The sequence below is a fragment of the Bemisia tabaci genome, chromosome 10 (genome assembly GCF_918797505.1).
Source record: "Bemisia tabaci chromosome 10, PGI_BMITA_v3".
In the NCBI taxonomy this organism is placed as follows: domain Eukaryota; kingdom Metazoa; phylum Arthropoda; class Insecta; order Hemiptera; family Aleyrodidae; genus Bemisia; species Bemisia tabaci.
Window position 1 is genome coordinate 41,999,295 of NC_092802.1, and position 17,664 is coordinate 42,016,958.

A 17,664-nucleotide genomic window follows, 5' to 3' on the forward strand; every position below is an offset into this window, starting at 1 on the left:
CTATGCGTAAACAATGGACCTAACAACAACCTGTTGATGTACGGCATGGACTAAGTTCCTTTCCGCAAACCTCAGCATTTTCTCCTGCGATTTGTAATCAGATCCCGTGCTTACTGCGAATTTCAAGACCGCGACTCCATTTCTAAACCTCTTCAGTTCTGAATCCTTTCCTTCCAGTGCTTTCTGCTTTTGCTTCAGCAGCACTCAGTGGACAGGTTCATTCTTGCCTCCCAACCCTTTGATTTTCCAGAGGGAAGTTTTTACGAGCGCCCTAAAAGTTACTCATCTCTCCGGGAACAGTCCATTGACCTTATACCTCAGTAGTAAACCTCAATGTCAGTTTTATAACCAGATTCATCCGTATGTTGTACATGTTTGCACTTACTTCGTTGGGACTGAACAGGTGCATCGCAGGGTGTCTTTGTCAACCTTTAAGTGGAATCTCTCATTTTTTCACCGTAAGTTATTAATGGTAACCATGTTCAGGTGCTTTGGTACCAAACAAATTTTTGGATCAAGTGGATACATTTTTGCAATAGAAGTCTCACTACAATTATACATTTATGATGGAGATACTAGTTTGTAGTTCCGCAAATTGCTACTACAGGCTGATTATTGATTTTAATCTATCAAGTGATACACCAAGAAGCCAATGTAGAAATGGAATGATCCTTAAGGTTACAACAGTTGATTCTTATAGTCAAAGGAAGGAAACGATGTATAAACCGTAGGGTCTCTTACATGTTGCTGCTAGAGCTCGCACATCGTATGTTGAGACAAACGTCAAAGAATTCTTTAGGTCACCACTCATCAGTGGTGCCATCTGACCGCATGTATTAACTTGTTGAGCGGTGGGTCCTCAGAACTAATCAGAGATTGACATTTGTCTCAACGTACGATGCACGAGCTCTAGCCTGTCTATTATTTACCTACGCTTTTGTCCATCGCAACCACTCAGTACAACCAACACACCATGCATGCATCCATGTTTAGTACATGCCTACATGTCTTCTTTCCAAGTTATCAATGCATGTAGACTTCTTTTGTCCACATCGATGGCCAAAGTGTGGAACCACGTATTTCCATTGCGATGCCCTATAATTTTGGCCCATATTTTATTTTTTGGTAGTGTAAGAAGCCAACTTTACAGCTTGAAATCCGTATAGAATATTATGCCAACGGAGAAGGAAAATTAAGGAAGTTTTTAAAGTAACTAGCTTTGCAAAGAGAAAATAAAGCATGTCAGCAAGTCTGCACCATCGCAAATACCACCATCGCGAGATATTGATGGTGTAAGTTGCTTTTCTTTTTTTTTTAAGAAGAACATATCAACATAATTCCTTGGAGTTTTAGAAGAATTTTCTTTGCAGAGAGAGGGTAAATCAGCAGTTTTTGAGAATTGCCGCTGACAAGTAGTTTTCCATTTAAAAAGTGAAGTATGACAGGAAGTCTGCCACGTTGCAAACCAAGATACGTAGTTTTGCCCTTTAGCCATTGACATGCATCCATATTTGATGCACTTTTGCACTTTACATGTGATTGTTGCTGAGGAAAAGAACCTTGCTTGAAAGATGTATAATTTCCAGTATAAAAATTTGCAATTATTTAATTTGGATTTTGAGATTTCAACTGAAAGTTCTTTCGGGGGGGATTCCTACACAAGTCTGGTTAGCTGGGAATTTCTTCAGGTCAGAAAAGGCAGGGCATGTTATGAAACATAATTTTTTGCTTACTGAATCCACAAATCAGTATCCCAAGCAAATGTCACTTTCTGTATAGTGTTTCTTTTTTCTTGAACTTTCATTGAATTAACATTATCAGAACTTGAAAATATTGTATGAATTCGCAACTAAAATATTTTCAAATGCAAAAAATCAGTCTTTTTGTGTCTCCTATGAAGTTTGAAGTTTATTTCGTGTGATGTTTTTCTCAGAAGAGAATTAAGTACTCAAGGAATGTTTTAGATTTTTGTCAATGGAATATTTCCTCTTTTTCAGTACCTTTCTGTAAGCTGATGGTCCACTTATCATTGTCTTCACTGGTGAGTCAAAATTGTCTTAATTATTTAATTCATGTGCACGTCGGTTCCGAAGAAATACTTGTGCATGATACCTCTCAAAACTTAAGTTCCATGGCTCTCAATCCTGTGTGTCATTTCTCTGCAAAAGCAGAGAATATTGTTGCAAATGATCTTTCATTTGAAAAATCAGTAGTTTCTTCCAATGCTGGTGGAATACCAAGGAACGTTTCCCATGGAATCTTGAAAATGTCATCTTGTTCCTACCTTTCGGTGCCTTTTGATCTATGTCGCTTCAGTGTCTTCCCGCAAGTGCTCGATTCGCTGTGGTCCGCAAGTCTCAATTTTTTTCCCTGTCAGAGCGTCCATTCCTCTTGTTTAAAGTTTTCTAACCACAGAAAATATCTGATGTGTTCTATGGAGAATATTCTGAGAAAGTAAGTTCTAAGAAAATTTTAAGAAAAACTGTTACAATTTTTTTTTTTTTTTAAATTTTATGAAAGTGATCTTCTTTGGAACACATGTTTCTGAAAGCGAGTCCTTTCGCTACTCTATTTTCATGCTGTGTTGGCTGTTGGTTCCGTTTGTTTTATTTGTGAATGCGCTTCAAGGGCCACGTGAGAGACACAGTCGAAGATAGGAGAGACGTTTAATGGCCTTGTTTTTTAATTTTTCACCCCAATATGAGTGACAACTCATTGGTAGCATAGAGAAAATCATTGAGAGTTCACGCTTCATCCCGCCATAGCGCCTTCAGTCTTGAAGACGCAACACGGACATCCATCAAGCACGAATAGTTGTATCTCTGCGCCGTCATTAAAGCGAGTCCTTTCGCTACGCTATTTTCATGCTGTGTTGGCTGTTGGTTCCGTTTGTTTTATTTGTGAATGCGCTTCAAGGGCCACGTGAGAGACACAGTCGAAGATAGAAGAGACGCTTCATGTCCTTGTTTTTTTCATTTTTCACCCTGATATGAGTAACAATTCATTGGTAGCATAGAACGGAGCATTGCGCGTTCACGCCTCGCGCCTTCAATTTTGAAGACGCAACACGGACATCCATCAAGCACGAATAGTTGTATCTCTGCGCCGTCATTCAAGTGCGTCCTTTCGCTACTCTATTTTCATGTTGTGTTGGCTGTTGGTTCCGTTTGTTTTATTTGTGAATGCGCTCCAAGGGCCACGTAAGCAACACAGTCGAAGATAGGAGAGACGTTTAATGGCCGTGTTTTTCTTAATTTTTCACCCCACACTGAGTGACGAATCATTGGTAGCATAGAGCGCAGCATTGCGAGTTCATGTGAAAAATTAGGTTCTAATGATGTCTAATGCCAAATTGGAGATTGAGAAATTCAAAACATTTCGAACTCCAGCAGAATTGCCGATGAGTTTTCCTGTGATACCTCGAAAGAAATGAAAATAAAATAATAAACCTGAACAAGGTAAAATGTTGTCATAACTCCTTCGCTCTGAGCTACTGATATGTTGTGACTAAATTCACGTAGAAAGCAGTTGGCAACTATGCTTTGTTGCCAGGTTCTGCGATAAAATTTGAATATTTTACACGAGTTTAAATGGTTATAAACATACTCCATTTGTAAAATGTTTCAAATGAAAACGTAAGTGTCTCCATTTTGCCATGAACCCTGTCACGTATATATTTCCTTCGATCTCAGGGCTCATGTCAGAATAGAGGTTGTTCCTTTCGATTTAAATGCGTCCAAATGCTCCTTCGGCAGTTCGGCGAGGCATTTTTCTAGGGAAAATGATGTGGGTAGTTCCATTCATCAACCATTTCGACTTAATTTTGCAGTGAGATCCTGCTGTTTCTGCCCCATTTTAGAAACAATATTTATGCAATTAATTCCTCTACGCAGATAGGTGTTTTTATAGATGAGCCAGATTTAGTAGTCTCAGTTTCCCACGGCGTGACGCAGGCGCAAACGGCAAATATTCGGGCACGGAGATAAAGCAAGGCAGTATCGGACGCTTTTAAAGGCGATTCCACCCTCTGCTCATTACTGTACTCGTACAGCGTGCGGAACGTGGCGTGGTGGGACACGTTCCTTCCGTTCTCTCAGACTAAAGCAATTTTCTTTTTAATTCACAATGAAGAATCCACTTTAGTTTAAAAATAAAACCTTCCTTTTCCTTCGAATGGAGCTTTTAGCCAAAGAAAATAATCGTTTTTTTTGTGGAAAGGGGGGGGGGGGGTTGGACTGTACATGAGGAAAGAGGCCCGGGCATTTGATCACGAAAACTGAAATTCAAAGTTAAGGGACTAATGGGCGAAAGTTTCGAGGCAAGAAACGCCCTATTAGGTCAAAATACCGGCGTTACCCGTTACGGACGTCAGAGGTAGCAGTTCAAAAAAAGTTATAATCAACATAAATAAAAATAAAGAAATAAATATAAAAACTCTGATTTTTATTTTATTATATTGATAAAAATTGATAAATTCAGTAGTTAGAAATTGCAATAAAGATATATATCCAAGAAAAGCTCTTGGAAATTCTTCACCATCCGGATGAAGGAACGTAACTTCATTTCCAGGCTTCAAAATTCACTCAAACAATTTAGTTTTTTACAAGAATGTACCCGGGGCAATTTGTGGCCAAAATTTCTCTGATTTTTGCATGAAGTCGGAAGAAAAATCAGTGAAATTTTCAGTAAGGAATGTCTGAGCAGGGGTGCAGATTCTTCCAAGCTTCCACATTCTCACGCGCCCGGCTGCCGGTTTTCCACATTTTCCGGTTGCTTTTCCACAAAATTTCCCCTCAATTTCAGAAGTAATGACTTTTTTTTTCCTTTCAAAAGCTTTGATACTCGAAGTAACAAGTTTTACGCGTTTCAACCCGTATTGTGTCGAATAGATCCAAAAGCAAATAAACTATGCTTTCCACGGAGCACGGGTGAATATGCTGTCCTCCTATCATTAGAATATGCCTTGGGTTAATTTTATCTTCTTACATTCAGAGAGCTCGCATGATATCCCAAAATGTGGGAAAGTCTGGAAAATGTTTCGAAGTTGAGAGAAAAAATAGAAAAGACGTGCTAAAGCGCAAATTGTAAAAATATGTTGAAAGTGTCATAATTTTCGACATCCTCTAACATTAGTAGCATCTTCCCTCATCTATCGATGTTTTTCAGTCAGTGAGAAAATTTTGGAAAGATTTCAAGCTGAAATCTGTGAAAATGTGGAAGAGAACCGCGAAATAAAGAATATAAGTTTTGGGACAATGATAAACAAAGTGCAATTTTTGGGTCCTTCCTCATTTTGCATCATCTTTCCACAACTTTCAATTGACTTTCATCCAGTCAGAAGAAATGTAGAAAGGTCCTGTAAATGTGCAAAGGTTTCCACAATTTCAGGTTGAAATCCGTAAAAACTACCAAAGTTGTGGAAGGATGATGTATAAAAAATCAAATAAAATTTCCTGGGTCCTTCCACATTTTGCATCATCCTCCCACAACTTTTCATTGGCACTCATCTAGTTGGAGGAAATGAGGAAAGGTCCTGAAAATGTGAATAAATCCTGAATAAATTTATGTAGAAGACAGATAAATCTTTCCTTTTAAGTCTGTTCCCGATTTTGAAACGGTAAATTCATCAGAGACCACCACTTCCCTCCCCATGAATAGTTTGAAATTCCCCGCGAACCGTGGCGTTTAAGTATTCCGCTGCCATGCGCTAGTATCGCGGATCTCTGCGCGGACTGATACGAAGACGTGCAGTATTCTTAACCCTTAGAAATTTTACCTTCTACCCCCCTTTTTTTTGGTCTTTCCACAAAATCGGGGGCCTTCCACATTTTCACAAGCCGGGAATTTTCTGTACCCCTGTGTCTGAGATTCTTTCAGAGAAAATGCAGTTTGGTAGGGAATATTTAGCATCTTTGCATTGTAGTTACGTTCTTTTGGGAAGTAAATGAGGAATTCTTATCTGAATTTTTTTATTCTTCCCCCGCTTTCTTCTCCACCCATGAAACAGTCGAAACCCAGTGTTCGCATTTCGCTAGAATCGCCTCTGCTTTCACCGCTTTTTGACGTGACACACCGTCTACCTTTCAATCATTCTTGCAGCCTACTATATCGATATTATCCCGGTAGAAGTCATGGCAAAGAATCGATTATTAAGGTCTTACCTGATAATCGATCCTTTTCCATAGGTCTAAAGGACAGATCAATTGATTCATCCCAATTCGTCGAAGACTTTTCTTCAGTCGATCAACTGGATACCCCTCTCCTTAAAAGCTTAACGCTCCAAAAAATTTACCACTAAATTATTTTAAATCTTCGCTGACCGCTCCTTTCTTGCCTACGTACCCGTGATTTCCCGGGTTTTTCTTTTGCTCTGTTTTTTTGAGTGCATCAATACTGAAATCGTTCAATTAATTTGTGTTTCTAGAAAGTACAGTCGGGAAGAGTTACTTGTTGTTGCGATGACCGAAGCAAACCTCAAAGTCAACAGCGCTGAAAGGTAGACAACCTCACTGATGAAGCAATTTAAATATCAGTAGCAAAGCGGAAAAAGTTCGGTTAGTATTCATGTAGGTACATCTAGCCGCAACCTCAGAGCTCATATTCTACACTTCAAAGGAAACGTTTGGTTTTGAGTACGGAGCCTACGAACTTGCCTTTAAAAAGACTTGAATATCGTTATTCATGTCCAATAATCTTCTAAGCTTCGTATTCCACCCATGGCAAAATTTTAATCAAATAGTTTTGTCGTTCCATTTCTCTCGGAACGGTCTTTGATAATGGAAGAAGGGGCTGAAGCAAGGGACAGCAGGCCCTCTAAGACGTTTCATCTTTCCAAGTCGATGCACAATTCGGCGGACGGATCTTCCGGAGAGAGCTTATGTCTCGCGACAAAATCCAAGACGGGAACTGAAGAAGAGTTTATTAAAAATGAACCAGGAGCTTATCCCTTATTGAAGGTATTGAAAATTAATAATGCGACTTTTTCGGATTCAACTGAACCAAGCGTAACTAGTGTAGATCGATCGTTGGAATGGACAGTTATGAACATAAAACCCGAACCTGATGATCAACCGCTCGTACAGGTGTTCAAATCAGAGGATTCAATCCCAGGAATTGGCTATGATGATTTCGAACCAACCATCGGGCCCGATCCTGCATGTGGGGAACTCGTGGTGCATATAAAAAATGAAACCACCGTTTCGCCGAAGATGAACGTGCTTGAGGAAAATGACGCTTCTTTCATCGGATCGTCTCCTGTTGAAGATCGACCCCTAAAAGACGCGAAAACTGAGTTCTCTGGAAATTTTTACGAGCCGAGATCGTATCTTACCATGGTAGAATATGCACAGAGCGACGTAGGTCATGACAAGATCTCGCGCAATGATAGAGCTTATCTATCTCTCGCCCATAGCAACTCATCGTATGACGTGAAATCTATAACGTTTAATTTGGTTCCCTTCGGGATCGAGTCTGACAAAACCCAGAACGTCGCTGTTGCTTGCAATAACAAATTCAAACGACACACCGAAACTGAACTCATCGCCAGTGAAGCTGAGAAAGAAAGTTATGATCCTGACACAAACCACGGAGCAACGCGCATAAGCTCTGCCAATCACCAGACACCAAATCGTATCGGTGCAGCTGAGCGCAAGACAAAGCGAGAAGGGAAGAATCAAACAATAGGAAGCTTAACCAATGACCAAACACTAATTCGTATCGGCACAGCTAAGCGCGAGACAAAGCGAGAAGGGAAGAATCAAGCAGTTGGAAGCTCAGCCAATGACCAAACACCAATTCGTATTTGTGCAGCTGTGCGCAAGACAAAACGAGAAGGGAAGAATCAAGTTATAAGGACTAGAAATAAGACTTTTAATGACCCAACAGCAACGCACACAAGCGTTCGAACATCAATTCGTGTCAGTGCAACGAAGCAAAAGAAGAACCATATAGTTAAGGATCAAGTCGTCAGCGCTAAGGGCCACATTTCCGGTAACTATGCAGCACGCCACACAAGCTCAACCGAGCATCAAACCTCAGTTCATGACTGTGCAAAGCACCATAAGAAAAACCAACAAGCTTTTGATCAAGCCATTGAGGCTGATCGTAAAAATTTTGATAACTTTCCAGCAGCTCGCTTAACCCTAACTCGTGAGCGTGCATCGGTCAAGATCGAGGCAACTGAGCCTAGAAAGAAACAAAAAGGCAAGAAACAAATCAGCAGGGCTGAAGTCATAAAGTCTCAGGACTCTGAAGCTACCCGAACTAGTCCAATCAATGACCCAATCCCAAGTCGTTTTGGCGTGACTAAGCGCAAGAGACAGACACCGAACCGAAGATGCAAGAAAGAAACAATAAGGGCCAAGAAGGAGAATTGCAATGAGCCTAAAGCAAGTAAGAGTAAGGAAATGCGAAAATGCATGCGTCAACATTCCGGGGTCGAGAACGAAACCAGCGCTCTTGCGCCTAATCTCAAGGTTCGTTCCTTACGAAGCACTGTAACGTCCGATAAGGCTACGGCGATGTATCGTCGCAATCCTAGTGGGAAATTTTCCTCAAAGGATGGTGAATGCCAGGAGACGCCAAAGAGCAAGGCTCAAGTGTCTAGGAGCAAAGCCTATAATAGCGCTTATGCGAAAGATGGCAAGGTTCCGATTCCCACATCGCAACATTCTGTAACTCAAGACGTAACAACAGCGATGCACCATCGCAACCATTGTGGGAAACTTTCCTCTAAGAGGAATGAAAGCCAGGAAGCGCGGAAAGGCAAGGATCAAGTCTCCAGGGTCGAAGACGATAGTGCTCACCCCCGAAATGTGTCAGTTCCCACTTCACATACTGTAACGTTCGACAAAACAACGGGGCTGTCCCGTTGCAATCCTTGCAGAAAACTTTTCTCTAGGAAGGAAAATGCGATCAAACACCTTTTGTACAGTTGCGAAGCAGCCGCTTCGAGGAAGAAAAAACTCGCCGGTGTTTCTTTCGGCTACGTTAGCCGGACGCCGGAATGTTTCAACGGCGCCAAAAAAGAACGTCCGTGGTGTCGTAAATGCCGGAAATATTTCTCCTGCCCAGATTCGCTGCAAAAACACATGAAAAGCGTCCACGGCCGCACGCGCCCTGCCGGTCCCGAGAGAACTTTCGAGTGCGGAGAATGTGGCAAATCATACTTGAGCAGGGATTATTTGAAAGTTCACCTGGCGCGACATCGCCAATGGGCGAATACAGCCTCCCGCGTTTGCGGTGTATGTCGGGCGTCTTTCGCCGACTCCTACTCGTTCAGTCGGCACATGCGCTGGGCCCACCGACCCGCGCCGAAGCCTCTCAGCTCCACCCTAAGGCCGAGCTGTGAAGGTTGCGGGTCCTCCTTCTCGAAGAGCAGCTGTCTGACGAAACACCTGAAGCGACCCGGGATCAGGGACTTCACCGTCACGAAAGCGGGACGTAAGTGTGATGTCTGCGGGAGGGTCTTCAGCAGAGAGGCCTTTCTCAAGTGTCATCTGGTGTCGCGCTTCAGGAGTGACGGGAAGGTCTGTCGGCTCTGTTGTGCTTATTTCGATGAGCCCCGGGAACTGGATGACCATTGTCGATCGGAGCATCCGAAAATCGAAGAGTCCGACGAAAAGAACGCGCCGAGAGAACCGGAATCCGAGGCTTTTGTTGTTCCGCCCGTTTATTCTTGCCATCATTGCGGAGTGGGCTACCGGAAGAAAGGCTACCTCTCGAATCACATCCACCGGCGATGTGCGGCTATTGAGCTCTGAAACGAGAAAAGAAGAAATGTTTGAAGGATAGGATGGCAGAAATGATGAGGAGGGAGAACAAGAATAATTAGCAGGAGAGGATGATGAAAATAATGAAGGGGAGGAATTAGAAGCAGGAGAAAGAGGAAGAAGTAATAGCGCGAAAAAATAGATGGAGAAAAATTCGGAGACGAATGAGCAGAAGGAACGGAAAAAGCCAACAAAGAAATGGCAGGAGAAGAATGAAAGAAGGAGGAACGGAAGAAGCAGGCGCAACCCGTGAAGAAGAAGGAGAAGAATCAGCGGAAGAAGCAGGAGAAGAATGAAAAGAGAAACAGAAGAAGAATAAGACGACGAAATAACAGAAAAATAAAATAAATGGGTAAAAATAAGACTTTTTTTTTGCAGAAAGTTTTTTTTCAAACATGTCCTTTGAAAGAGGCACGGTCCCCTCTCCCCAAGTTTTCGGGGATAATCATTGTTTTTCTAGATATATTTTGACAACGGCTATGTTATGCTCAACAGAACTCCATCGAAAATTCGGAAAACTTTGTAAAAAATATGTTTCATATTCTGATATCAACCATTTTCATCCCTCCCCCTTCACCCTCTTTTGTAACAATTTTTTGTCTTCTTATATTTATCGACCGATTTGCTCCACTTCTTGTCACGTTTTAAATGTTTTTAATTCTGAATTTTCTTAAATCGCACGCCCATTTCTCTGTATCTCGGCAAATTTTCTAAGAGTACGTATATGCAAGGTTGCGAAAATGTCATTTTTAATTTTCCTCGCTTCACTGTCAACATGTTCATTGTGTTCAAATGGATTCTCTCGCTGTTTTACCAATGACTGAAGATACCTAATATTTCTCCATTGAGACTGTTGACCTCGTTGACTTTTGGCGATTTTACGTCATTTAATCTGTTTACTCTAGAGAAATCTGTATTTTTTAATCCCTGATTTTTTACAAGAATCGTTTGACTGTTCGGCTAATACAAACAAATTTTAATGGACTTTACGCAACTGTTATTTGCTTATGATCCCTATTGCGTTGAGCCTGTATTCCACCATGACGATCAAGTACCTATTAAAATGCACTCTCTTTGAATAGACAGAAAGCAGCTTGAAACCAGGGGCGATTTTCACGAATTAGCAGCATTGGGCTTCGTCCATTTATCAACCGAAAACAATCGAAACAATTGTAGTGAAAACAATCTATATCTATCGAAGCCGGCCTATAATCGATACTTGGTTTAAATGAAAAAAAAAACAGTGTTGCGAATCTGCGAGAATCGTTACCATTTATGTGACGCATTAAGCAAACATTTTGTCTGTCATTGAGATGTAGTCTGCAAAATCTTTAAGTGAGAGGAATAGGAATACCAAAAATGGACATATATTTGACTTGAGTATGAATAGTGTCATGAGATAGTGACACGGGTGTGCACAGGATTTGCTTGCAACACGGTTCTTTTTAGCATAAATACGTCCATGTATGATGTATGTATTCATATTTATTAAATATCATCAATATTTCAATTCTTCAGCGGAGACGTTGACTGGTTTCCCCTTGCGCACTAGGGTGCTGCACAATGGACCACTAGACAAGGTACGAATTTAAGCAATCTGATACATGTTTCTTAACCAGAATTTCACGCAAAACACGATTCACACTACGAAAATTACCGAAATCAACTTCTAATGAAGATATTAACGTTTTTATTTCGCACTGATTACGAGGAATTTGAACTGCCCGCTCACAAGAAACTCAAAGCTCTACGTGAGTCAAATCGCGCACTACAACGGTTTCAGCAAGCTTCTCAATCGAGCAATGTTCATTTTCCACCATGTGTTGTTCAAACTATTGGTAATTTGCTATAGCTGAGCCAAAGTGTCAAGATTGAAGTTGAAGATTTTTACATCGCAGAGACTGTCATGATAAACATTTAGCGCGCGATGTGAATCACGTAGAGCATTGAGTTTTCATGAGCGGGTGGTTTGAATTCACGCATCAAAATCATTAAATATCTTCGTCAGGAGTTGATTTTGGTAATTTTCGTTGTGCGTATCGTGCTCTACGTGAAATTTTGGTTGAGAAACATGTATCAGAATGCTGAAATTCGTACCTTGTCTAGTGGTCCATTTTCAACACGGCTCAATTTCTTGCGCGCAAATCGTGAGGACGCACCATGGTCTTTATCAGCGCAAGGAAAATGTAAACATAAACACTCCGCTTGATAAAAATCCCGTCTCGTCACGTGTGTTTTGGCGGGTTGGCGTCGGCCATGTTGAATATTACATAGCATCCTATCGCGCAAGGGTTGAATGAAACGACTCCTCCCACAAAATGTTTACTTGGGCCGTAGCATCGTTTTTGCAGTAGGAAGCTTTAAAAACGAAACGCGTATGACTTACGGAGATTGTAAAGTTAGGAATGTCTTTTTCTTTTCTTTTTTCTTCTTGAAGAAATTTTATTTAAGTATAACGTAACTACTACAAGAATTTTTCTTGTATATCTATCTACATGATTTAAATAAATTAAATTTATTTCATTAAATATACAGATTAACGTCAGATAATGAAATCAAGATCTAAAAAACAGGAATTGTAGGGATGCATTTAGGACTCTGCCAGTACGCTCATCGTGATTTTTGAGCTAAGTTGTAAGAAAGACAGAACTCCACTTTTTACTCTAGTTAAAGTTTGCAACATGCCAGTGGAGAATTTGCAGGTGTCTAAAATGTGATGCATTCTGTGTTTGAATGGACGCTACTCCAAGTGAACTGAACACGAGGATACACTTGGTTCATAAATTGAACAATTATTCGCGGAGATATGACAAAATGATCTAATCTGCTAAAATACGTGTGTTTAAATGGGAAATGCCGCTAGATGAAGTCACTAGGCGGCGCATTTTCTCACCTTTAAATCTATTTTTATACTATTTCCCATATCCGAAAAAAAATTATAAAAATACTGCAAAATCAGCTCTTTAGGCACTTTCAAATGAAGCAATAAAAAAAGTGCGTGCAAATTCTCCATTGTTGTCAGTTAGTCTATTACATACCTCCTTCGTCCATTGAAACCATCCATTTCTACCAATAGAATCGCTCTATTTTCCTTTGGCCCATTTTGTTTTTCGCTTTGTCGATGAATTTCAATGAACAACCCACTGTTCCTTGCACGTAGCGACGTAGCGCCGTGCAGTATCAAGTTGCTCTCACTCTGATTGGAGGCCTCGTGCATAACCGTACCCGCGAGTCGCTTGACACCGCACTCAACTTCCACGGAAGCAACTGCGTCCCTCTTGAAATCGTCGTCCGTGTTGAAAAAGGCCGTGGTTCTCGTGGAAATTGGGTCCCTTTTCCGCCTCTACCCCTTTCTCCTTGCTGGGAGTGCAGGTACCTCTTTCAATTGGCTGAACCCTTTTCCGTGCCGCGTCGCGGAAGCATCGCCATTGAGCTCATCGGCTCCTTTGCGATGCCCCGAGAGTCGCAATGCTGCCGTGCTAAGGAAAAACGCCGTATGAGCCTCCAGACGTTGCCATATCTCCTTCAATGAATCGTGAATTTACCGGGAAAATCGTTCAGATTTTTCTTCAACATTTTTTGACTATTTGGCTCGTAGTTCAATCTAAAGTATCAGAAAATTTCAAGGAGAAATAAGCATGGCTTTCCTCAAAAATACATGCTTTATTCGGAGAAATTTGGCAACTCTCGAATGTTCATACGGCCTTTTTCCTTAGCACGGCAGAATGGGACAGATTCAAGCGAAACAGCTGTATCTACATTGCGCTGTTTCAAAATCTCATGCCCTGTTTTCATCTTCGCGAGAAAACCAAACAACATCCTCTCTATGCTAATAAAATCATTATTAAGATGCTCGATGGACGGGGTGAGGGAGGGGAGTTCAAAGGCAGGGGTGCAGAAACTTCCCAACCACGCGACCGGCCGTTTGCGTGAAATGAGGGAACCCATGTGAGGACGAAAAAATTGGGGGAACCTTGGTTTTTTTTTTTTTTTCATTTTTTCATTTAGGGTTTACGGGGAACCTTGACTGTTGAGTGCGCTCCTTTGAGGGAACCTAACTGTCGACCGCGTTACTTTATGTGTCGGGCAAAATTCTGCAAAAACGTAAAATGGGGGAACCTAAATTTATTTGGTTTTGGGGGGAACCAAACTGTTGACCGCGCTGTTTTGAGGGAACCCAACGGTCGAACGCGTTGCGTGTGTCGAGCTAAATTCTGCAGAAACTTGAAATGGGGGAACCTAAATTTATTTTGGTGGAACCCTCAGAAGTTTCTGCACCCCTGTTCAAAGGTCAAAGTTTTAATAGGGGAGGTCTTTACTTTCAGAGGCCTTTGTTTCGTCATGGACAGCTGCTATACATATGTGGTCCTGTCAAGGTCGGTTTCCAAAAAAGGATTCAAAATTCAGAGTAAGGAGAAAGTTATCAAGAATATTGTTTGGCGGGAAATTTTTCTTTGAAACATCCTTTTGTTATTCGATTAAAATTATTTGCTCAATAACCGCCAACGAGCGAGTTCGACGGTTCCGCTGGCCGCGAAGGTGGTTCAAGGTGCCCCTTAGTTCTAGCATAAAATTTTGTGGAATCAGCCTTCGTGTGGGCAAGAAAAATGCGATAATTTTCGTGCGGGGACATTAGTTGCTTCCTTCCCAAAAATTAATATGGGAGATGAGATTTTGAAACACTATAATGTAGGTGCAACTATTCTGCTGACCTTTATCCAATCAGCGCTCTTTTGACTTACGAGAATCCGCTCTCTCCAGGCAGATAAGCTGTGGTTACGCTGTTGTGGATATCACCAACCGAAAAGAAAATATGGGGGACAAAAATCCCTTTCATGCTCCGATGGCCTAACTTAATGAATTGCGAATTTCTGGTGGCTGAATTCGCAAATTCAACCATGTGAGGCGCCTACGTTAAACTGATCCGGTCATGTTCTTCTGTTGGGATAATCGCTCGCCGGATAGGCTTTTGTAAGTTTCTCGCTTAAAGAACTCAAAATCAAATAAACATAACTATTTTCAGCGTAAATTTTGGACGAATTCGCGAGAAGGGGACGGGGGATATCAAGGCAGCCCTGCGTAATTCGAAGAACGAGAAGAACGGTATGAGAGGTTGGCTTACGAGTAGTTTACCGGGGGAGGGGGGAGGGAGGGTTAATAGCATTGAACTGCAGTACACATATTACACACTACAATTATGTTTAGTATTTTTCTATCGCCCTCTAGTTTTTTCGAAAAACCGAGGTTGTCGAACTTGGGCATTTTGTTACAGCTAGAAAAGGTCTTCACATAATTAATTATGCGAGGATCCTCGCGATCGTGTCTATAGGCTAAAAGTAAGGAACTTTGGCCTGGCGAGTAATTTTCGCACGTAGGGATTTTTTACTTTTTTCGCGAAGAGAGGGAGTGAGGAGGCGTGAATGATCGATTAAGGATTTTCCCCCATCTGAAACTATGGTAAAGAATCGATTATTAAGGTGTTCGTTGTAAACACCTTGTTTATCGATCCTTTTCCACAGGTTTCAATGACAGATCAATCGATTTATCGCAAAACACTCCACGCCACTGAAAAGAGGTTAAACCAAGAGGAGCCTGCGGAATGTCACCTACCCCATGTAGTCGAAGATCCTGCTGGTGAAATCGGGGAAAAGTCGGGTGGTTTCGGAACCCCGCAAATCTCGCAACTGCGGTAATCTTGAGTTTTTTCAACCCTTTTCAACCCCGTATCGCGGGTGTAGTATAATTAGGCTCATCAAAGTGCTCGACATTCTGGAGTCGTATCGAGGGCTTTAATTAGCACACTTCCCAGATCGAAAACCACCCTCGTGATCCTGACAGGCGGTGACGACCCCCTCTCCCTTTTCGTGTAGGAGATGAAAGGGGGAGGAGGTTGAAAGAGCCTCCTCGTTTTATGCCTTCGGTGTCAGTGGCGAGGCGTGAATGATCGATTTTCGATTTTTTCCCATTTGGAACCACGGTAAAGAATCGATTTTTAAGGTGCTCGTTGCGAACACCCTGTTTATCGATCCTTTTCCGTAGGTTTAAAGGGCAGATCAATCGATACATCGCAAAGCAAGCCACGCCACTGTTCGGTATGTGGCGGGCCGCGAAATCCAGGCGCGACACTCCCGTGTCACTGCACTGTGGAGTCGAGGTCGGCAGGACGTGCGATGTAATGTGGATATTTTGCGATGAACCGATGGAACCATTTACACTCATGGAAGGTAACGTTGCATGGTGTCAACAAACCTAAAATCTGACCATGAAGTCAACAATTTTTGACGTCGTGCTCAGGCAGTAAAACGCAAAAATGGACCCTGATCATGGTGCCAACGATCACGGTGTCAACAAACAAACAAATATCTTCCTTATAAGTAAAATTAAAAAGTTAAGTGAACAGGAGATATCTGTGCCACGTATGGTTGGTTAGATTAAATTGGAACACAACGAAAACAAGACTTGAAATCTGAAAGATGTTATAGAAGGAAGTTTTAAGTTTTGTTGACGTTGTGATCGTTGACACCGTGATCACCTTTCATAAGAGTCAGAATTGTTTTATTTTTGGATGATCATGGAGTCAACAAAAACTTAGAAAAACTGTTTGTTGACACCGTAATCGTTGACACCATGCTACGTAATCTCATGGAAAAGGATCGATTATGAGTGCATACGTCAGTAATCGATTCTTTATCACACATGGTAATCCAAGGTTAAACCACTGGACTGCAAGAGCGTCTTCTACTGGTCAAAATAAAACTTTTCCTCCGTTAAATATTTTCCATCGGTGCGTGTTTCACGGGGGTTTAAGCCCCCCCCCCCCTTCCCTTCCTAAATTCTGGAAGTCTGATGTATTTCCCTTACATCCTCCATATTAGTAGCCGGTTGTGTCCGTAGCCGGAGTAGGTTTGTGATATCTCGTGAAAATGAAGGAAAATCATGATTGTCTAGTGTCTCAAATTACTGACGTTTACGAATGTAGGTGTCTTGCTCCCATCGTTTATGGCGGAAATCAAGCGGGCAACTATTTGAACTCCGAAGTAGGTATGTGGTATCACTCGGAATTGAAGGAACTCTTAGCTTTTTACCTGTCTCAAATAACAGATGTTTATGAATGCCACGAAAGTCATGTGAAAAATGTTATGCTGTCAAGATTGGGAGAAGCCGGAGAGATCCGGAATTTATCAGTACTGTCTTAAGTACCGATTGTCATTGAGGTTTATGTGTTTATTGAGCCGCGTTTATTTGAGGCCTGAGCCGCTATTATTGACCTCTTGAATGACGTATTTGAATCTTCCAATCATTAGAATAATTGAGAATCTTCCATTGACCACACGATATGAACATCAGCGGACTGATTGTTGAAATGGATAGACAAAGCTGTAGACAAAGGAAACAGGGATATAGAGGGATCCTATTGGTGGAAGCGGGTGGTTGCAATGGACATAGGAGGTATAGGCATAGACTAATTAACGGCGACTCGCGAGGGACCCCATTGTTAGTCCCATTGTTAGTCCATCATTTACCCGCTTAGTCCATAAGAACTACCCATTTCAACAAATAGGATTGCTCCATACTCTCTATGTCTTCTTTGTCTATAACTTTGTCTACCAATATTAACAATAAGCTGACAGTCGACTGAATATTTATCAAAAGCGCTTGTATAATAATCCCGTTCATTAAAATATCATCACATATTATAGTGTTATTGATCGAAGTTGCGACAGAAAGTCGATTATTCGACTCCATAAAGGCTTCAGCGAGCGGGAAAAAATATCGAAGTATGATCGGCTTTCAATAAGTTTGTCGAGCGACCTTGATTGACAAACAATATTATACGATACGTTTTATTGTCGATCCATGCTTACTAGACAAAAGTTTAAATTCTCCAGTGGCG

The 17,664-nt window shown here is 41.5% G+C and overlaps 1 protein-coding gene across 3 annotated transcripts in view; it reads left to right on the top strand.

The window, feature by feature from the left end:
- bab1 (bric a brac 1) overlaps positions 1–17,664 on the top strand; it is a 423,053-nt gene that overhangs the window by 731 nt on the left and 404,658 nt on the right. Inside the window, exons 1-3 of one of the 3 annotated variants that reach the window (XM_019043708.2) lie at positions 11–458; positions 1,998–2,041; positions 6,425–10,754. In XM_019043708.2, the coding sequence (XP_018899253.2) occupies positions 6,777–9,761 (2,985 nt within the window). In that variant the 5' untranslated portion in view covers positions 11–458; positions 1,998–2,041; positions 6,425–6,776 and the 3' untranslated portion in view covers positions 9,762–10,754. Of the gene's footprint in view, positions 1–10; positions 459–1,997; positions 2,042–6,424; positions 10,755–17,664 lie in introns of those variants that run through there. The other 2 variants (XM_019043709.2, XM_019043711.2) reach the window with 2 other exon arrangements.